General features: G+C 34.7%; 2 protein-coding genes and 1 long non-coding RNA gene across 3 annotated transcripts; 1 reads left to right on the forward strand and 2 right to left on the reverse strand.

The window, feature by feature from the left end:
* Positions 1–131: 131 nt before the first annotated feature.
* Positions 132–971, forward strand: LOC101242732. Its single transcript, XR_003397477.1, has 2 exons — positions 132–538; positions 703–971. It is a non-coding gene; the product is annotated as an uncharacterized LOC101242732 (long non-coding RNA).
* A 3,462-nt stretch (positions 972–4,433) lies between these two features.
* On the reverse strand, positions 4,434–8,982 carry LOC100177751. Its single transcript, XM_002120300.4, has 13 exons — positions 8,431–8,982; positions 7,857–8,000; positions 7,687–7,803; positions 7,539–7,627; positions 7,085–7,265; positions 6,683–6,771; positions 6,534–6,627; positions 6,390–6,476; positions 6,174–6,318; positions 5,946–6,117; positions 5,607–5,786; positions 5,003–5,165; positions 4,434–4,943 (listed from the first exon to the last, which is right to left on the reverse strand). The coding sequence occupies exons 1-13, from the start codon at positions 8,524–8,526 to the stop codon at positions 4,542–4,544; spliced, it is 1,959 nt and encodes a 652-aa protein (XP_002120336.1). The 5' UTR covers positions 8,527–8,982; the 3' UTR covers positions 4,434–4,541.
* Positions 8,983–10,110: 1,128 nt separating this feature from the next.
* LOC100175428 (fibronectin) lies at positions 10,111–22,988 on the reverse strand. Its single transcript, XM_009863729.3, has 23 exons — positions 22,798–22,988; positions 22,225–22,316; positions 21,748–21,796; positions 21,608–21,674; positions 21,080–21,213; positions 20,985–21,016; positions 20,450–20,572; positions 19,956–20,083; positions 19,328–19,486; positions 18,489–18,591; positions 17,608–17,743; positions 17,159–17,286; positions 16,776–16,943; positions 16,159–16,251; positions 15,433–15,506; positions 15,004–15,097; positions 14,219–14,420; positions 13,670–13,851; positions 13,065–13,179; positions 12,062–12,180; positions 11,556–11,697; positions 11,093–11,224; positions 10,111–10,380 (listed from the first exon to the last, which is right to left on the reverse strand). The coding sequence occupies exons 1-23, from the start codon at positions 22,965–22,967 to the stop codon at positions 10,275–10,277; spliced, it is 2,748 nt and encodes a 915-aa protein (XP_009862031.2). The 5' UTR covers positions 22,968–22,988; the 3' UTR covers positions 10,111–10,274.
* Between the last annotated feature and the right edge of the window lie 524 nt (positions 22,989–23,512).

Below are 23,512 nucleotides of genomic sequence, written 5' to 3' on the forward strand. Positions count from 1 at the left end.
AAAATGTTTCAACTTGGGGTTTCAAATTTTCTGTTAATATAAGTTTCCATCCACATTTAGGATACAATATTTGATAATCGAATAATACCAATTCTTTATCGGAACAAACATATCACGACACCGATCTTTGAAATTTTTTTTTCGTTGAAAATATATCACGACACCGGTCGTTAAATACAAATACCATATAACAATCCGAGCACGACGTTTTAATGTTGAAATTTAAGTTTTTGATTTAAAGCCAGCAGAAAGGAGTTAAATATGTGTTATAATTATCCAAAATAAGTCTTGAGTTATATTTAGTTATTTGGTTACTTTTTTGTGAAAATGCCCAACCATTGTTTACAATAAAATGTTTTTAGCAAGTTCCGGAAATTGGATTCAAGTTGATCTTAAATCTCCAACTGTTTTAACTGGAGTTGTGACTCAAGGCAGACCGGGCGGACATGCTATGCAATGGGTTACAAGTTACAAAATCGCATATGGAATAAATCAAACCAGTTTTCAAACCATTCAAAACAGTGACGGGAACGACTTGGTGAGTTTTAAAAAAACTTGGCAAACGAATTTCCATATAAGCTAATATACTTTCAATCCCAAATCTATATACTCTTTGTATTAAAATATATCAACTTTATACTTAAGAAATGCCTACACAATGTAAGCCAAATCACAACCTTATTTTATAAATTTGTGTTTCAGATATTCCAAGGAAATAGAGATATTAACACAAAAGTTACAAACATGTTTCCTGCTCCAATCATTGGACGTTATGTGCGTCTCATGCATATTACTTATCAAGAATGGGCAACAATAAGATTGGAATACCTGACTTGTTAAACTGCATTCTCAAGAACGACCGAGACAACTTATGATTAATGCCAACTTTAATTTATCGAGGCCCCTCTGTACAACAGTTTGTAAATACAGCATTCATAAATGTAAATACACCATCAGTATCAAGGCATTCATATATGTTGTTATTATCAAGTCCGCACCAATGCACCATTGTATTCGAAATCGATATAATATTCAGAAAAGGTGAAACTTCAACTAAAGCATAATTAACCAGTCACAACGCGGATTTAATCAGTTACGCTATAAAATCCCTTGAGCGGTTCACATGATACCAAGAGCAAGTACATTATGCGCTGTAAGTTTAATTAATGCATCGGTGTACAGGCCCACGCTAATATTGGTACAAGCATCTGTCGTGAGACTTTGTACTGTTGTTTTTGCATATACACCTATGCAATTAACGTTGCGTATACCACTCAACAGAAAGCGACTGAAGATATCTCTACTAACCTTTGCTTCCGCCGTCATTTGCTTGAGTTCTGTGATAAAGTAACTTATTATATTTGGGTTTAACAAACTAAAACGATGGATATCTACAAACATATAATAACGATATAATACATCATAATAAACCTAAAGTAAACGCTATACAACCAAACTATACTGCAGTACCAACTAAACTAACTGGTGACTGTGCGCACACACGACACAACAAAAGCGTTAATTACTCGGCGCGGGCAGCAGGAATAAAAGCGCAGGAATGTTATCGAGGCGAGACGAGTTAGCGGTAAATTACTACCACAAGTTCCATTATGATTTTTGCGGTTGAAGAAAACGTTACGATTCCGATCCAAGAAGTGTCGCTTGCATTGTCAATAAACAACTGGATGAATTTCTATAAACAAAGATAAAGTTATTCGTTAAACGCCAATAGGCGCACAAGGAAACCTTCATTCTGTCCAGTAAGGTACAAGATTGTCCATCAGCAGTATGATCCATACTCCCGCTCACGTTACGAAACGATTGGAGATTCCTGCTTCTGGTTTCCCCTTGGCTTCCAACTCCATAACCACCTCAATCTCCTGCAAATGTTGTTTCATGTTATAGCCTACATCACGGCCTACAAGAGATATGGTATAGGGTGGAGAAAGATGGAACTTCCTTTTCATTCTATTTTCTCGTCCCACTTGGTGGTTAACAAATAACGTTAAAATGATTATAAAACTGAAGATCTTAACTTTAAAATTTTAATTCCAACATACGAATTATTCTTTTGCAAATTTTGCAACATGCAAATTTTATATACGCTTTGCATTTAATTTTCTTTTACCTTTACGGTCGGATCTTCAATCTTGTGGTAATATTTGGTTTCAAAGAGTGCGGCGTGTCTCCAGATCAACTTAGGATCACTGAATGAATTCCGTACTTTTAAAACAGTTATTTATTCAGTTTATCCGCATTTCAAAAAAGTGTACTTCTTTCTTCCCGGTATGGCTTATGCCTTATAAAAAATACACATTCGTTCATAACAACACAATTAAAACTGCCGAAATTTTGTAGTGTGATCAATCCGGTATCCTAACTTTAACTTTATATAGTAAGGTGGGGGAAGATGGGACACTTTTTCATTATGTTTTCTCTTCTCATTTAGTAGTAAACAAAGAACATTCAAGTATTATAAAACCGTATTCTCACGACTTCCATAGACGTGCTGTTAAATAAACAGGCAGGATGTTCGGATATTATGTGCTAAAGGTGTAACATCTTACTTTATTTATCTGTTCGAAACGATAGCGAAAATCACGTTATTTAAATTACGAATAGAAGGAACCAACAGCACACAACAATTAAAAAAAAAACAATGGATATTTTCATTCTATCTGGTTAAGAGGTGAACGCTCTTTTTGTGATTTTGTTTATAAAAGGTGTGATTTTGTTAGCGTATTTTCCTTAGCTTATAGTTAGTATAACTATAAATACACTTAATTAGCAAAATTGTATTAAATGTTAAGACAATGTGGAGCACTTTCCCGTTCTTCGTTTACGTGACCGAAAAGACGAAATTAAAATTTCGGTCCACAAGAACCACTCTTCGACAAAAAGTATCTATACGGCCAATAAAGTGACCAACAAATATACATACGTGGTAACTCGTAATTAAAGCGGGAACAAAGTGGTTGAAACAGAACACGCACGCGTTACGATTTCAATAGAAAACATGAGAATCTTATCCGACGTTTGCGATGCCGACCTCGCACCTTGCTGTTACCATTAGTTTTGCATTCAGGTAAATGCGATAATAACGGTACAAATGGTATTTTGTGTAATGCCTTCGCACGGTTTTAGCTACATTGTATGTGTAACGTATTGTTTCGTTTAGCGTTGAACGGTTTTGGTTTTTGTGTGTGGTTTGCTGTAGCGTTCTTGTGTGTTGTTTCCCAATTTACTTCCATTTTGTGTTTGGCTTTTGTGTTGAATTGATGCGTCTCGCGCTTGTTAACCTCTAAGCATGATTGGTCGTCGTGGAGCGAGTGCGCCTTTTTCTTCTGTTTTACTTGCATCAGCCCAAAGATTGCATAAGATCGGCAGTTCTCGTTGTGTATATGGTGTAGTAACGTTGTATTGTGTATTGGATTAACGTGGTTGTAACGTTGTTGTATTCGGTAACGTTGGTCAAAACTTTATAGTGTTTGAGCGTTGTTCTCGTTGTTTTATTATAGTAGTTTTTATATGTTATTAAACTGTGTATTAAAAAACCCTACATCAGTCTGGTCAGTCTCGGTAGGCCGTTAGAGCAGCGTCCCGGACCACACTTTACATAACATATGTATAAGCCATATAGGCGAGTCATTTCAACCCAGGGGGTAGGCCTACGTATTAAATATACCTGTCAAAGTTTAAGCGGTAACATGTACCTCCCTTGTTGATGTCATTGTCTCCTACAAGGAGGTACATTTTTGTTTTAAGAGGGTACAGTTCATTATAATACAATCCTTGTTTACCGTTTATCGAGTTACAGATGTCGAAACTCAATCGTTAAAGGTCAAGCTGAAGAACCAACAAACATTTACACGGTGGTAATTGTTTAAGCGCTTATGTAACTTGAGATATTTCATATGAAATTGGGAACTGTTATAATGTATGATGTAGTAACGAAAAACTGTGTTGTTATGAACGAGTGTTGAGTTCGGTAAACCAAATGAGACGAGAAGACATAATGAAAAGGTGTCTCATCTTCCCGCACCCTAATATATAAAATAAAAAAATTATACTGGATTGATCACTAACTACAAAAAGTTTTAATATATGATTCAGCGAGCATTCAAAATGAGCATCCTATTATTATAGTTTTTTTTTATCTATTTAAAAAACATTGTATTCGTTCAACGTCGATTTTTTTACCTAACGCAGTAGCCGCATTTGCCGAGTACTTTGATGACTCTCTAACATAATTTTGTCTTTCAATAAATAGGTATCCCATAAGGGCAAGTTTACAAACTGTTCCATCTTGCCCCACATCCCAACTTACTATTTATGCTTATGGTATATTTCACTACAACATAAAGATAAACTTGTACAAACTATATAATAGAGTATGAATATACATTCCAAGACACAAGTTCTTGTATATTTACAGGAGCAATTCCATTTATTTGTAACATTTAACCGATCATATTACTGTACAAAGATACCAATAGCACTCGCAAATATACATAAATATACAATACGTTCTAGAAATAAGTTTAGGATCTCCACCAATCAGGTAAATTCGGCCAAAATATACCGAACAGTTCACCAAGTAAAAAACAAAAAACTTGAGAAGGCAGTATATAAGCTGCACCACACAAAGCGAAAAACAACATCACGATTACTCTATCAGTGCCCTGAACTTCAACTGCCCACACCACAAATGCAATAATCGCAATTACAATGAACACATACCAGCCAACAATATTTGATACTAAACCACTAGCGATGGCGCCACCGGAAGCAAGTGCAACGTTTTCAAAAGTAACTCTGTTGCTTTCTCTTCCGCGGTCAGAAAGTGGAATGTTTTCTGGTTCTGGTTCTGGTGTATCTTCTACATCGCTTGCCACACTCTCTTCGTCGCTACTTTCGGTATCAACGGTGGTTTCTTGAATGGCCTTCAACGAAAAAACATAATGGTTGCTACAATGCTTTTAAGTGACATGTATCACAATACCTTGCGGAGTTCTTTTAATGGTTTCTTTACCGTGTTATTCATGAAAGGTTGTTTTACAGTGCTTCCGAATACACCATCGTTGGTCGGCATTTCCTTTTCAAAAGATGAACCCATGGCGGCAAGCTTGCCCCAAATTTTGCTTGCAAGCTCAGAAGCATCGGTACTGTTGTATAGAGTATTATAAAAGTATTTGTAAATAGTACTGAGTGTGCAAAGAGTTACCAGATATGTTTCTACACAGTAATGCACAAAGTATTTCTGTACGTTGTGGTCTTGCTTGCAGATCATTGAGTAGGGTGGAGGAAGATGGGACAACTTTTTATTCTATTTTTTCGTCCCATTTGGTAGTAAACGAAGAACTTTAAAAGAATTATAGAACCATATCCTTACGACTCCCATAGGCTGGTGTTACTTGTTTAAAACACGGTCAGGATATTATGTGCTAATGGAGTCCCATCTCCCCCCACTCTACTATATTATTAAAGATAGTTCTAAACATTAAATATTATCTGTTTTCTTGTAAGAACTAAGTGTGATCGACTACACTTTATCTAAGAAGACAACGCGTATATTTAACCACAGTTATACATGCAGATAAACTTACTTTTCAATAAATCTTTGAGCATATACCAACTGCTTTTCGAATATATGAATTTGCTGGGAACACGAGGTAAATGTTTTATCTTCTAAACCCAAGGCGAGCTCCCCAAGCTTTAACTTTTCTTGCATGAATTTTTGAGCCGCGTCTTTTTCACGTGCCGCCTCAGCTTTATTGCTGTCTTGCCTATTGTGTAAGAAATATCGCATTAAACAATTTTTAGGCATATTTTTTAAATAAAATACCTAGTAAAAAATGATTAAATAAAGCGCAATTTTGTTGATGAAGTTTGGTGTCTTATATCGAAAATAGGCAGAAGTTTTGGAATGAATGTCATATACTCACCCATTACATTGTTCTCTTGCCGCAGAAAAATATCGGGCAATTTCCATTTTGCATTGCTCCTCACATATCTTGGTGATGCTTTTACGAATTGATTTCCAAGTCGCATCAATGACGCTTTTGTAGCTGACGTAGGCAACAGCCGATTCTCGATATTTTCTGGACGCTTCAGTATCTGAACGAAAAAATGTTTTAGGTAGCTTAACACCTAAAGAAAAAGGCCACTCGTACCAGCAGAGGCCGGTAGTTTTTGTCTCACAGCAACTTCTTGCATAGTTTTGAGACAAAGTTGAACAGAATCGGTGAAACATCTCCTCGAAAGTTTACCATCCATGAATTTAACCTCCACATTTAGAATGATGGCATTGACCATTTCCTATAAAAACAATAATCCGTTTTAAAAATTTTGTATTAATAAAGTTTTAAACCAATTTGTTTTTGACCTACCCGGTAGTTATCCGGTAGCTGCAAGCGGAATAAAATGTTCTTCTTCATTTTGTTTGGTAGAGAATAGTAAAAATGTTTCGCCTCTGTCTACAATGCAAATTTGTTATTCAATTTCACACAAGGTTTCCAGATAAGTTTCATTACCTCGTTTAGACTTTGTTGATTTTTCATGCGAAGCATTTTTACTCCTCCGAGAGCGCTTGCGACGATTGTGACGTCAGTTGTAAACGTCATTTCCCTATTAAAACATTTTAAAGTAAACTCTTAGTTTAGGTATTTATTATTTTGATTACTTGGTAATTTGTGGAATCATCATGTCCGCCTCGAATGCACTATTTATATTCAAACAATAAAATGCGTCACTTCCAAGTTCGGTAGCAATCTAAAAGTAAACTTTTTATTTTACTTGGATCTACGTCCTACAAAATCCATCGCGTATAAGTTAAATACATTTCTATTAATGAGTTTTAATTTCTCTTTTTATTCAGCAATACAAACGTACACAGTTTAAAACTAAAGCGAAAAACCTCTAGTGGGATATTTATCCTTCAATGTCTCAGTGGTGTATTGTACCTGAATGTAACTTTTTTAGCCGTTAAGTGTCTTGTCGTAGGGCACATGCACCTACAATGTTAGCAGCGTCGAGCCTTGAACCCATTACCTCTGGGTTAGAAGCAGGCGCGATACCTACTTACCGCATACAAAAAATCCGGTTTGTACCCCTCCACAGTGATTGCAGATATCGGAATATTCGTTTCTCTGCTCTGTAGCGATATTCGCTTGTATTCCTGGATCAATGTACCAGAGTCCACTATTCCTTCGTTGGCTACTCCATCGGTGAAGACAATGATGCAATCTCGAGAAGGTTTCAGTTTTCTGCAATTGGTCAAACACTTAACGGCAATTGCTCCAACCCAGTGGTCACTAATAGATTGTCAAAATTATCAGCCACACATAAAATAATGAAAAAATCCCTACTAAAAAAATAATCACCCACGAAGTATCATATACTTACAAAATAGTGCACGTTTAAAAAAAAAACTCGTATAAGCTGGCACGGGGTGTGTTATAACGACTGTCGTTTTTCGGCGACGCGATGATGAAGTAAGTCACATCCATTTATTCATATAAAAAAGTGTGAAAGCTTACTGTATAACTTCCAACGCCATGAACAAACCCGCGCTGATATTGGTACGACTTTCTGTTGTGAGACTTAGTACTGTTGTTTTTGCAAATACCTGCAATTAACGTTGCGTATACCACTCAACAGAAAGCGACTTTAGATATCTCTACTAACCTTTGCTTCCGCCGTCATTTGCTTGAGTTCCATTATGACATTTGCGGTTGAGGAAAACGTTACGATTCCGATCCAAGAAGTGTCGCTTGCATTGTCAATAAACAACTCGATGAATTTCTATAAACAAAGATAAAGTTATTCGTTAAACGCCAATAGGCGCACAAGGAAACCTTCATTCTGTCCAGTAAGGTACAAGATTGTCCATCAGCAGTATGATCCATACTCCCGCTCACGTCAATCAACAATACGAAACGATTGAAGATTCCTGCTTCTGGTTTCCCCTTGGCTTCCAACTCCATAACCACCTCAATCTCCTGAAAATGTCGCTACGTGTTACCGTTAAGGTAAAAATGAATTAAATGCGGCAAATTTGCAAAAAAATATAATTCGTGTGTAGAAATTAATAGTTTACACTATAGATCTCTGCAGTTTTTTTTAAATGTGCATTACGGCCTACTACAGATACAGTAAGGTGGGGAAAGATGGGAAACCCTTTTCTTCTACTCTCTCGTCCTATATATGGTTGTAAACAAATAACATTAAAATAATTATAAAACTATAATGTGCTAAAGGTGTCTCGGCTTACACCATCATACTATATCTCCTGGTAAAACTAAAAAAAAGCAGAGATCTTAACTTTAAAATATTAATTCCAACATACGAATTATTCTTTTGCAAATTTTGCAACATGCAAATTTTGCAACATGCAAATTTTATATATGCTTGCATTTATTTAATTTTTACCTTTAAAGTCGGATCTTCAATCTTGCAGTAGTATTTGGTTTCTAAGAGGTCTTTGCTCGACTGAGCATCTTTTGTGGTTGCTTGTACGTCGTACATGTTGTCGTATCTCAGTAAACTGACTATTATGTATCACTGTCCAGAGTTATTTTATTCCCTGTCTAGATAATTAACTTTATCTTGCTAGATAATTGCGTGTCTCTAGGTGAACTTAGGACGTATAAGCACTGAATGAATTCCGTACTTTCAAAACACAGCTATTTATTCAGTTTACCCGGGTTACAAAAAATGTATATACTTCTTTCTTCCCGCAATGACTTATAATACAACATTCCACACTCGTTCATAAAGGTACAATTGTTAACCGAACCCTCCACAAGCACAAACCTAATACCAGAAATAGTCCCATATGAAATATCTCAAGTTACATAAGCGCTTATACAATTACCACCGTGTTAATGTTTGTTGATTCTTCAGCTTGACCTTTAACGATTATGTTTCGACATCTATAACTCGATAAACGGTAAACAAGGATTGTATTATAATGAACTGTACCCTCTTAAAACAAAAATGTACCTCCTTGTAGAAGACAATGACATCAACAAAAGAGGTACATGTTACCGCTTAAACTTTGACAGGTATATTTAATACGTAGGCCTACCCCCTTGGTTAAAATTACATTCCATGTTTTATGCATACAATGCAACTAAAAGGCATCTAGGTACTATTTTTTGCGTTAAAAGCATACAAAGTGCCATTTTTTACGGTTATTTATTATTTAGCTGAATGCAAAACTCATGGTAACAGCTGTAGTGAATTCCTTCTCTCTTATTATTGTTACGCGCCGCTTTAAGTGCGCCGCTCCTAATTAACATTCCTACGTTTCTACCGCATTTCTTAATTTGCCACGTTACTCAATTTGCATGTGTTACTTGACATTTGTACTGCAGTTAAGTTCGAGTGCGCGTTTAAGTTGTCTTTAACTACTTTAACTCTTTGTTTCTTTGAGGTTGCTATGAATCGTTTTAAGTTTGTTTAAACCTTATTTAATAAAGCTAATGAATCGTTTCAACAGCAAAGTGCGCCAGGTTTAAATCTGATGAAACGAGTTACAAACGAATAGGATTCTCATGTTTGCTACTGAAATTGTAACGCGGGCGAGTTACCACGTATGTATATTTCTTTGGCACTTTAGTGGCGATCTAGATACTTTTTCATCGAACAGTTGTCTTGTTAAAACCGAAATTTTTGTTTTGATTTTTTCGGTAACGAAGAGCGAGAAAGTTTACAAGAGCGAAAACGCGGGTTGTACCGTAGCAGTACCTATGCGCTTTATTTTTTATTACAAACGTTTGATCCAATATTTTAAACTAACTATTTTGTAACGAGGCATACCCGTTTATTAGAGCTCCACTCTCTTAAGTTTTATTTCAAAATTAAAACGACACATTTATAAAATGCTTTACATTGCCTTAACCTTTAATACAATTTTGCTACTAAATTGTGCTTATAGCTATGCTAAACTAAGTAAAAATACGCAAACAAAATAACGTTTTACAAAAAATATTTTGATACGTTATTTGCAATACTTACCATTAACTTAAGAACAAACTGTAACTTTTACGCCAAAGAGCAATAGGTTTATTTATTACTTTTTATGGGAAGATTTCAACAAAACACCCATTTTCCGTACATATTTTGTATTTATCGCGTAAAAAACAAATATTTGCAATGCACCAAAAGTACTTGGCAATACATAAGGCGTAAAAACAGCACAATACACTCTATTTTACACAGTTATGGTGAAACTGGCTTGCACAACATATTTACTACATAATAAATCACAATTAATAATAAGATCCTCGGTACTGATCATCCTCACAGCAACAACCACGACATGAACAAGATTTCACTCCACTGGCACATCTGCAGCACCAACAGCACCCACAATTCCTATTAACAAAGTTTTAAACTTGAATGAATGTATTTCACTCATATAATCTTCAGGTTCAAGGTTCTTCGCTGCTACCATTGTGGACGTATGTGTCCTTGGGCAAGACACTTAACGGCAATTGCTCCAACCCAGTGGTCACTAACGGGTTGTCCAAATTATCAGCCACACATAAAAAACTCCTCCCAAAATAATCAACCACAAAGTAACATACTTGGTAACCCTTAAGCTGGCACGAGATGTATGAAACCGAACACCTGTGTTTAACGACTGTCGTTTTCCGGCCACGCGAGGATGAAGTAAGTTACATTCATTCATTTAATATGTTTCTGAGCAAGTTGCTTTAATACAGGTATTTTATTTCATACACATGTTTTCAACTTTACTGATTAGTGTGTTTGGTTCTAGGAATCAAACACTAACACAGTCAGCAGCATCATGCCTTGAACTATTTTTGGATTTTTTTCATGTTTTTTATGTGTGGCTGATAATTTGGACAACCCGTTAGTAACCACTGGGTTGAAGCAATTGCTGTTAAGTGTCTTGCCCAAGGACACATACGCGATACGCCCGTCTAGCCTTAAACCCATTACCTCTGGGTTACAGGCAGGCGCTAACCAACTGTGGTACAGTAGCGGCGGCGATTCATGAAATATAATAATAAAATCAAGTACTATCAAAACAAATTGATAAATTTACATCACTTTTACAAACCTGAATAATGGTTTTCTGTTTTCCCCAGCACAAATACAAACAGTAACAAGAACAACAAACATAGTGAAAAGTAACCCAACAACTACAAGTATAGCAATCCAGGTCACATTATTTTGTTGCACTGATTCATTTCTGCAATAAATAAATTAACTATGAAATATTTAACATATGAAACATCTACTATGGCCAGCCATTTTTAGTCAGTCACTACTACAGTGCATTTTGCATGTCTTTAAATGATTAATATTAAATCATTTTAATTACGCATAACAAAATTTCTTGCTTAGTTTAAATGTAACTTACTTTACCCTCGCGTGGTCGGAAAACGACAGTCGTTATAACACAGGTGTTCTGTTTCGTACACCTTGTGCCAGCTTACGAGTTACCATGTATGTTACTTTATAGGTGATTATTTTTTGGGGATAATTTAATAGTTTTAACAAGTATTGGCAAAACCTCCTACCCTGTCTGTCCTTGATTGTTGTTGTTGTTGTTACTGTTTCCATTAGGATTTACTTCAGTGTTAAAAACAGTATCACCAGTTGCACTGTTTTCGTAATTATCAATCGTTGGTTCAACCGTTATAACTGAAGGTTCTGGGTAATCTAAAAGAAATAGAAAAGTTGTAAATTCTGATCGCTTCAATTTATAAAAATAAGTGCGTTTGTAGTATATACAGGTACAGTTGCGTGAAACAGCATTCTAGATTAACCTTTTTATGTAACTTTTTTGAGTGAACCTAAAAACTCTCCCTAGATTTATAATTCTGGTTGGTTAATCTGTAATTGCAGCCATAAAAATAAAAAAATGTTTTAAATTGTTAATGTAAAAAAAGTAAAATACTTGGTAACTCGTAAGCTGGTACGAGGTGTATGAAACAACATCTGTGCTTAACGACTGTCGTTTTTCGGCCACGCGAGGATAAAGTAAATTACATTTATTCACCGTAAAAAAATTGAATGTATTAACCTGGTACAATCCCTTCAATGCTAACGGTTGCAGGTAAGTACTGTATGCTGGTTTCTTCAGTCCACGCTATTACTGATATCATGTAATTTGTTCCTCTTCGAAACCCAGTTAATGTTGCACTGTCAATTTTGTAATTGGTTAGATAGAGAAAAAAACGATTCAATTTTTTCCCTTTTTTAATTTCGGTTCTTGAGGAAAGTACAGCATAAAAGGTTACCAATAACATTTATGTTGTATATCATAGAATATAGACCATAGATATACCCTTTTTGCATGGTGACTATTATGCGCGTAAGTACTCGCATATTTACTCGCAAAAACAAAGTTAACAAACATAACGCCATAAGCGTGTTACCTGCTGTAGGAGGTTGGTTGTTACTCGCAATATGCGAGAAAAGAAAAATATGGTGGAAGTACAGTTTCACTTTTAAGAGCCTAATCTTTTTTGGGTATTATTTTTACACTTTTAAGTGGGTAATAGCATCATAAAGTATCAGAAATTATATTATAAACCTGATTTAGCAATATTGCGCAAAAATAAGTTAATAACGCGCACAAACCGATGATCATGCAAAATAACGGGGTTGGCGAATTACCAAATGACGACTTTATGCGAATCGCTATCAGCATAAACATTTTACCATGCAAAAAGGGCATTAGTGGATTTACATTTCAAACATAAATGTTTTATCATTGAATGTATCTTTTAGTAATATCTTTAAATATCAGTTACTTTAATATAGCTATTTAAAACCACTTTACTATGGCAATAAATGACATTTTTCGTTTGGAGTAAATATTCTTTTTTTAGCATGTCATTAACAACTATATTTTTACTGTTATTCTTTTTATCTTGCTTTTAAATCCAACCTTTTCTACTATAAAAAAAGGAGACAAAATAATGTTAACTAACAGCAAGTAGACCTGGATCTAGGCCTGAGTCAGTGTACAGCGTTTTCTATTTCCAAAAATTTAAGCCCAAAGCTGGATTTTACTAACTTACGTGGTGGCTGTGTAGTTTCTCAACCCAGTGATTCTATAACCAGGTATGGAGGTGACGGAATAACTTGTAGCTCCGGGTACTTGGTTCCACATTAAAATTACTTCATCTGATGTATCTGTGTATGAATGTAACTTGCTTTATGCTCGTGTGGATGGAAAACGACAGTAGTTATAAACATGTGAGTTCTGTTTTATAGACCTTGTGCCTGCTTAAGAGTTACCAAGTATGTAACTTTATGAGTGATTATTTTTTATGTATGGCCTAAAAATTGGGGACCTCTGGGTTGGAGCAATTGCTGTTAAGTGTCTTGCATACACATACAATGGTAGCAGTTAGCAGGGATGAGTCTTAAACCCATAACCTCTCGGTAAGAGACAGGCATGCTATCAATGTGCCGTGTATGAAGAATAAAAAAAAATGACTAAATGAAAAAATAGACCTAAAAATACAAAAAAAACGTAAAAAATGATCACATTATACTCAATTTGTTAGTACTTACAAAAAATTTTTTAATTTTTTTGTTGATAATACATGCTTTTGCTTTAAACTTTAAATATAGGGCTTGCTGTAATTTTATTGTGTTTAAGCAAAATTGAGCAATTTACCGTTTAAATTTCTAGTGACGACTGCAGTAGAAATTGGTTCTTGATTCTGTTGATTGTTGTGCAGTGAAGTGAAAAGATGTTCATAGGTAACGACGAGGTTATACCTTGTATAAGGTTGCATTCCATGAATGGAAATTTCACTCATACTTCGGTTGCTGGCAATACTTAGACGATTTGATGAACTTCGAACATGAGAATAAGTTAGAATTTAATTCAATTGTTTTATATGAAAATAAATGTAGCAGTTTATGAAATATATTAAGTATAGTAGGTTAGTAGCTTATAAGTAGTTTTCAGTTTTATGTAACGTATTTTTTGAGTAGTTTTCAGGTAACTAGTACAGTGGTTCCTAATGTATGTGTAATCAAAACAATTAGTTTTTAAACGAAAACAATAAAAACAGTGCACTAGTGTGTAGTCTCTTTAAACACTTGAATATGTAACAGAGGACATAGGACTTTGGTGTTAGTGTATCTTTTCCTATGCAAAACACACAAAGAAAACAGAAAATATTTTGACTGCAGTATAAATACAACTATTAATTCTCACCCAGCCATATTATACTGCAGTCGTGTGACAGCAATATCATCGTGGTTCCATTGCAGAAGCATTGAAGTCCTTGTCACATTGTGTACAGCAACCAAGCCCATTACAGAAACACCCAAAGTAAAACTCACATAAGATTTCATACCAGATTTTGTCCCCACCATGGCAGCTACTGATACATTGTACAACACACGGAATTGCAAACCTTAATAAAAATAAAAACTTTTTAATATTGAATTGAACTAAATGTACATTACTTTATCCTCGCATGGCTGGAAAACGCAATAGTTGAACACAGGTGTTCGGTTTTTTACAGCTCGTGCCAGCTTACGAGTTATCATGTATGTTACTTTTTGGGGATTACTTTTTGTGGATTTTTTATTATTTTTATGTGTGACTGATAATTTGAAAAACCCATGGAGCAATTTGCCGTTACTACTGGGTTGGAGCAATTGTCGTTCAGTTTCTTGCCCGAAGGATAGATGAACCTAAAGCAATGGGCCCTCATGGGCAATCTAAAGTCCAACCAACCAACAACAAAAAATCAAAAAATAATCACCCATAGAAGTTACATAGGTGGTAACTCGTAAGCTGGCAGGAGGTGTAAGAAACAGAACACCCGTGTTATAATAACTGTCTTTACCCACCCACGAAGGTAAATAAGCTACATCAATTTCTTCTTTTTGCTATTTGCTAAAAAAAAACATGCAACTATGACGTGAAGCTGTGAACTATGCCAACTGCTTTTTAATAAAAATTAAATTTACAAATTCTGCTTCAAACATTACCTGATAAAATAACGTTACGTTGCAGCAACTCTCCTGTACCTATAACCCCCTCCGATGGATTGCATGTCACAAGATATAAAGTGGCACCTACAACCTATGTAATAGGATATTTATGTCTATTATGGAATTTTTAAAATACATTTTTAAAACAGAAAAAAATTAAAATAAATTTTTGGTTTACACTTTTATTGAGGAACAGTTGAATGAATAAATGAATGTAACTTACTTTATCCTCATGTGGCCAGAAAACGACAGTGGTTATAACACGGGTGTTATGTTTCATACACCTCGTGCCTGCTTACAAGTTACCATGTATGTTAGTTTGTGGGTGATTAAGTTAAAATATTCTATAAAACACTCCTAGACTTATATACAAATCATTTTCTTAAATATGAGACTGGTTTACATAATCTCAGGTATTATATTTACCGGATTCCATTTGACATTAACTTGGTTGTTGTTGTTAGCTGTTTCGACTCTGAGGTTCTCAGGTGGTTCAATAACTAAATTGAGGTCAATGTTCATCAGTTCATGTTTAATGAATGAATTTAACTTTATCCTCGCGTGGCCAAAAGCAACAGTCGTTATAACACTGGTGTTCATACACCTCGTGTCAGCTTACGAGTAACCATGTATGTTACTTTGTAGGTAATTTTTTTTATATACGGCTGATAATTTTGCCAACCCATTAGTGACCACTGGGTTGGAGCAATTGCCGTTAAGTGTCTTGCCCAAGGACACATACGCCGACAATGGTAGCAGCAGCGAGCCTTGAACCCATAACCTCTGGGTCACAGGCAGACGCACTAACCACTCTGCCACGGCGCAGGGTATTGCATGATAGTATCTTTGCATAGTAGGATAACCAGGATTTAATACAGTCACCTTATCTTTTTAAATAGTAGGAATGCCAATGGAAAAAAACAGTTTTCACCCTTATTATAGGTTGAATGAACGTAACTCATTTCCCTCCCATGTTGGGAAACTATTGTCGTTATAACACAGTTGTTCTGTTTCATGCACCTTGTGCCAGTTTACGAGTAACCACGAATGTAACTTTGTAGGTGATTCATTTTTTTGGTGTGTCTTACCAAAGGATAAAGATACCAGCGACAGTTAATGTAAAAATAAATAACTTTCAATAATTTAACTCACGTGTGGTGAATTCCACAATAGACGGGTCACCAGATATGTGATGAATTGAATATCCAATTACTTGAATCCTGTATGTTCTTCGTGGATACAAAGCTATGAAAAGATATTCATAATTAAACCAAGCAAACACAATATAGAAACTTAAATATGGAATTTCTTGGTATATAAAAAATTGTTACCTATTAAACAAGTTGAACAAAAAAAACAGAAAGTCGAGTTTAAAACAAATATTTAACAATAAAAAAGTCAGACATCTTTAACCAATATCTAAATAAATAATTAACAATATTAACTGCAAAACATAATTAAATCTCAAAATCCACAGTCCGAGTGTTTTAACTAAGTGATGAAATTTGATACATTTACATTTTTCTATTTATGTAACTTACATTGGAGAAGTAGTAGGTAACTTGAATGTATGAATGTAACTTACTTTATCCTCAGGTGGCAGCTTACGAGTTACCAAGTATGTTACTTTGTGGGTATTTTTTTCTAGGGGGATTTTTTTTATTTTATGTGTGGCTGATAATTTGGACAACCTATTAGTTACCACTGGGTTGAAGCAATTGTCGTTAAGTGTCTTGCCTAAGGACACATACGCCCGCAATGGTACCTACATTGTAGTTTGATGGTATGTCTGCTGGTGTTGAAACTTCTACGTCTTGTGTCGTTCAACTCAGATATAATGTATGTCCGCACATCCGGGAGTTCGTCCCAAGACAGAAAGACGGAGTTTTGAGTGAGAGATCCATTTACAACACGAAGATTAGGAGGTTGGGGTAAAGCTGGGTAGAAAGGAGAAGTTAAATTATAAGATTATAATACGTTATGTCGCTATATCCTGTATTTTTGTTTGAAATATTTTTAAATCATCGCTACCGTAATTGAAGAGTAAATTCATACAATCTTTAAATTACTCTAAACACACACTTTTCAATTAAACCCAACTTTTTACTTCTTCCCATAAACTACTTTATTAAATTACGATTTCATATCATACCTGTTACTTGTCGTAGCATTGCCCTTCTGCTTGTTGAGAATTGGTTTGAAGCCGTGATTTGTACCACGTATAACTGGTTCGGCAACAATTCAGAAAGTAGAACACGATTTTCATAAATTGTAAGATTCCTGTAAAAACGGACACAAGAAATTTTTTTTAGTATATTAAATGTATGAATCTTGTTTTATCTTAAAGCAGACACGAGCCTTAAACTGGTAACCTCTAGTTTAAAGGCAGGTTCGCTAATACTGTCAGGGATATGGTGTTGTTAGTAAACAAAAACAGTGTTTTGTTTTTATTTTGGATTACAGTACAATGCTGTGCTTTTATTTCAATTTAAAAAAAATGTTGTTATTTTCAGGTCAAATATAATGTTATTGTTTGTAAAAATCCGACAAAAAATTATTAATAACAGCTTATATAGTAAAGCCAGAAGTTTAAGTACTTACGTCATGCAACATGTGTCCAAAACGTCCTTTGAATAAGATATTGAATAATATGCTGCCCCATTGACAGGTAACCATGATATCACCATGTTATCTGATCCAAGAGAAAGAACCCTTAGATTCGATGGAACGTCCAAACCTGAATAATATAATAATAATAATAACTTTGTTTCTCTGTCCGATTACGGTAGCGAGGATTTAGAAATATTTTAACCGAAAAGATATAGCGACAAAACAACAGTTGTTAAAATACGCTTACGGTTAAAAACATATTTACATTTAGTTGGAAGAAAAAAAAGCGTGGTCGCTACACCTAGCAGACAAACAAGCCATATATGTTTAATTATTATCAAGTTGGTTTTCTAAGAGAAAAAAGTGTGCATGGAGAAATAAACAAAATTTTTCAGCAAGATATATTATTAGATGAAATATGAATGCAACTTATTTATCGTTGCGTGCTAGGGAACAACAGTCGTTTCAACAGGGTGTTTTGTTTTAAACAACTTACAAGTTACCTCGTATATGTAATTTGTGGACTTGTGGTAATTTATTTTCGATTTTTTTTTGTAATGTATGACCAAATGAATTTGAATGAATGTAACTTACTTTATCCTTGTGTGGGCGGAAAACGACAGTCGTTTTAACACAAGTGTTATGTTTCAAACACCTTGTGCCAGCTTACGAGTTACCAAGTATGTAACTTTGTAAATGATATTTTTTTTGGATTTTTTAATTGTTTCTATGTGTGGCTGATAATTTAGACAAACCATAAGAGCCACCAGCTTAGAGCAATTGCCATTAAGTGTCTTGCCCCACGCACAATAGTGGTAGCATCGAGCCATAATACAATCAAAGAAATATATTTTTGAAATGATCTTACTTACCAGTAAACTGTTGAATGGTAGTTGGACTTCCAATGCTAATGTGGTTGATTGATTGAACTGTTACATTGTATACTGTACCACTTGCAAGGCTGTTTACCAACACCTATGAAGAAAGTTAAGTTTATCATATTTAATTTTATGTTGAAAAAAATGAATGTAATTTATTTATTTTTGTGTGGCGTGGCAACAATTATCTTTATAACACAGGTGTTCTGTTTCATACACTCCATGCCTGCTTACGAGTTACCACATATGTAACTTTGTGGTTGATCATTTTTGGGGTTAATTTTTTGATATGGCTGACAAATTAGATAATTCATATGGGATCACTAGATTGGAGCAATTGCTGTTAAATATTTTGCATTGCATAAAGACACATACATACACAATGGTGGCAGCGTCTAGACTCGAACCCGTATCCCCTAGTCTATAAGAAAGCGCTGTAACCAGTGTGCCACAAACCCACAGGGCTAAACTAATAACTAAGTTTGGCAAGCTAATGTAGCATTTTACCTTAAAATAGTACCTTTTAAATAAACTGTTACAAAATGAACAAAAAGCGATGAAATATAAGTTAAACTATCACATCCCATATGCCCTATTGTAATTTTGACCATACAATAAAGAATAAACGAATAAACATACGGACTGGTATTTTTCGGCTATCGACTAAAAAAGCAGCCTTAATCGGCCAATTAAATTTAGACCGTAGATTTGAACCGATTAACTTCCGCAATTAGTAATGCACGGAAATTTAGTCGACCGACAAAAAAAGGGTAACCAATGGTAACCGCCACTGACTAACTTTAGTGTTTAGCCGAAAATACGATATCATTTACCTCATGTGCGGTTGTCTGTATCGTGAACACCAGCCGTTCGTATAACGATGCATTCACTCGGTAACTGGATGCACCTGGTACTGGTAACCAAGACACCAGAAAGGAATTTTGTGCCACGTTATCGACAGTCACTCGTGCAGTGCCGGGCAAGGCAGTTCTCTGTAAAATATAAATATATGGTTGTAACTTGCAAAAATGTTTATACATTAATAATTGCTCCTTGCTACTTTCCACACGTTAAGTCTTTGTGCTTAGTTTTTTCCAATGATAACATTATGTTGTAGAATTCATCTTTGAATAGAGCTGTCTGTTTGTTGAGTATTACATTCACGTTTTTATCTAATAGGGTGTGAACATTTTTAACCCTGTAGTTAGTCACAACGACTGTTATTTTATATTTACTTCGCTCTATTTATCTTAATTTTTTGGTATTTTTAAAATTATTTTTTGTGTATTATGAATGAATGTAACTTGCTTTATTCTCGCGTGGCCGGAAAACTGCAGTAGTTAAACACGGGTGTTCTGTTTCATACACCTCGTGCCAGCTTACGAGTTACTAAGTATGTTACTTTGTGGGTTATTTTTTGGAAGTGATTTTTTCATTTTTTTATGTGTGGCTGATAAATACCTGAGTTACTGCCCCTTCTTCACTTGTTTCTCTTTCATTTACAGCTTCAACTTGAACAGTATAAGTTACATTTGGTGCCATTGAATGCAGAAGAACTTCGGTTTCAACAATGTTTCCTTCATCACCAACTGTAGGGTAACAAATAGAGTTAGCAAGAAATAATAATAAGAGCTTTATTTGTCTCTTCGATTATGGTAGCAAAGATTTAGAAATATTTTAAACAAAAAGACAGAATATTGCAAAAAAACAGCAGTTGTTAAAACACGCATATAGTTAAATCATATTTAAATTTAATTAAAAGAAAAATAAGCATTGTCACTACAACTAGCGGACAGACAAGCCATTTATTTTAATTAAGTTAAACTTCTAATAAAGTTTAAATCATCATTTTGCTGCGTTTTTGGTATGTTTATACTACAAAGTAACCCCACCACATTAAGAAAATAATTGGCCATTGGCGCTCAATTTCTGGATCAGTAATTCTACCCACCAACCTGCCGAGGGTGAGGTTCGGACCCTGTAAGCATCCGCCCCACGAACGAGGTCCCATTGTACGATGAACGAATCAGAACTCACGGATCCAGGTTTGATTCGAATGTTTTGTGGAGGTTGAAGTGCTGGAAAGTGGAATTCATGATATATCACAAAACTAAAAAAAATTAAAAAAAAAAAATTGTGTAGAATATCTACCTAATGTTATTTGAGTGACCATTTAATAATTTTCAAGACAAAAATGACAATCTAGTAATTAAAAAAGTAACCAAGAACCAAGTATAGAGTAATATATATATTGTTGTTATAAATATATATTAATATTCACCCACAAAGTAACATACACGGTAACTCGTAAGCTGGCACTAGGTGTATGAAACAGACCACCCCTGTTATAACGATGTCGTTTTCCGGCCAAGCGAGAATAAAATAAGTTACATTCATTCATTAATATAATACGAATATATTAAAATATGGCAGAAATGCAACTTATTTTAATAAAAACTGCAAAATAAACTTTGAAAATCACAAACTTACCGAATACAAAAGCATCATGATAACTTCCATAACTAAAATGCAAACAGAAAAATTAGAAAAATGACATTTTTAAAATTAAAAAAATCCTGACTCACTCTTGCGAGACGATACCGTGCATTAAAGTGCCCACAAAATCGTTTATTCCGAGTGTTCGTCGAACCATAACCGTGCCCCCGAGTTCGTTGTCGATTCGACCGTCATGGATGGCTGCACTGCATATGTACGAGTCCTGTATGATGTCATGAGTGTGATTATGATGTCATAAGGAATGTCATATACAGTAAATTGAAATTAATGAAAAAAAAAATATATATATATCTTTAAGTAATAAATTAGTAGTTTTCGGACTATTTTGCATGGAGTCAAATATGAGGCATAAACAAACACAAATGACAACGCGATTTTTGAAACTACATTTTACATAAGTTTATATACAAAACAAATCATTTAGCTCTTTAAGTGCAAAATAAATCATTTGGTTTTAATAAACAAAAACAAACACTAGTTGTGGCCCAGCCGAATCATAAGAGTATATGACGACCTATTTAGGGTTGAATCCACAAAACAGGAATTATTGTATATCTGTCTTAAATAAAAAAAACATGGAAATTAATGCAAATTACCAGCGTGTAGATACGAGTTCCATAAACACTATTCCGGTGTCTGGCGCACCCTGCTGGACAAATTACTCTGCAAGCAGAAATCTTATATAATAAAGATATACATTTGTATAAATTTTAAAGAAACACATTAAAACACCCACGAAAACGTATGTTCCTCATATTGGTTGGCTTGAGCAAAACACATGGACACTGAAAATAAATAAAATTATTAATATTTAAAACATAGCATGTTTAATTGTCGATGTTTTTAATATTTTTTATCATCCTAACTGGTAGTAAACAAAGAATATTTACAGAATTATATAACCGTATCCTTACAACTTCAAAATAGCTTTGTTAATTGTTCAAAATAGATTTGGAAATAAAGAATATTATGTGCTAACGATATGAATAAATATAACTTATTTAACCTCTCATGGCGGGGCAACGACAGTGAATGTACCACGAGTATTATGTTCATACACCTAGTGCCAGCTTATAAGTTATCGCGTATTATTTTTTGAAGGATTTTTTTAATTCTTGTTTTATGTAGGGCTGACAGTTGGACAACCCATTAGTGAACACTGAGTTGGAGCAACATATCTGCCAACAATGTTAGCAGTCTAAACATGACTTACAAGTTTTCTGGGACACCATGGTGTATCTACTATCACCAGCAATGTTGACGGCAGCAACTTGAATTATGTAAAGAATATCCGGTGACAGACCCCTGATAAAATGAATTAATTTAAGCCTAAAAATAAATGTTAGTGTATAGGAATCACGAATCAATATAAACAATGTTTTTCGTTTTTATTTATGGGTGGTAACTTTAAAAGTTATATTTTTTTATAACTTTTTTTACTTTATTCTCATTTTTTGGGTGTTCTGTTTCAAACAGTGCCAGCGTTAGGAGTTACCATGTAACAATGTAAAGATTTTTTTTATTCTTGGGTGGTAACATTTGGAAGTTATACCGCTTTTTTTAATTTTTCATTTTATTCTCGAGTGGCCGGAAAAACAACAGTCGTTTAACACCAGTGTTCTGTTTCAAACACGTCGTGCCAGCTTAGAAATTACCATGTATGTTACTTTGTGGCTGATTACTTTATTTCTTTTTCTTTTTTAATTGCGGCTGATAATTTAGGAAACCTATTAGTGACCACTGGGATGGAGCAATTTCCGTTAAGTGCCCACACACTCATTCTTACCTAAGAACAAATTCAGTTTCAAGAATAAGTTGATTCAGATCAAGATCTGGCACTCGAGGACTGACCCGGATCCGGTAACCGAGAGTTCCATCTACTTGTTGCCAATGGAAACCGATGGTTGATGATGTCACGGTCGCCCGGTTGACAACCAGTCTGGTGGGTGGCCTCATTTCTGGCGTTATAAAAATTTTATAAAAAAATGTTTAGTTAATATGTATATAAAACAAAAACACCCACAAAGTAACAAAAAGTAAGAACACCCACAAAGTAATATATATGGTAACTCGTAAGCTGGCACGAGGTGTATCAACACCTAACGACTGTCGTTTTCCGGCAGCCCGAGGATAAAGTAAGTTACATTCATTTTATTTAACATGACTTCAGTCACAGTTTAAGTTTTTATGGTGCTATAAAAATCTGGTTAATTTTTTAAATGAAACCATAACTGTATAGTTTGGGCTGGTGGGCCAGATTTTGCTTAATTTGGGCGAGGCCATCCATTAAATATAGGTAAATGGCAGAGGTATAAAATTAATGAACAAAAATAATGATATATAGTAGGTTGAGGGGAGATGGGACAATTCATATTATTTTCTTATAAAACTGTATTCTCATAACTCCCATAGACTGTTGTTAATTGTTTAAAACACGATCAGAATATTTGGATTTTATGTGTAAAGGTGTCCCGTATTCCCCACCCTACTATATCTCTAAT

The sequence above is a fragment of the Ciona intestinalis genome, unplaced genomic scaffold (genome assembly GCF_000224145.3).
Source record: "Ciona intestinalis unplaced genomic scaffold, KH HT001194.1, whole genome shotgun sequence".
In the NCBI taxonomy this organism is placed as follows: Eukaryota; Metazoa; Chordata; class Ascidiacea; order Phlebobranchia; family Cionidae; genus Ciona; species Ciona intestinalis.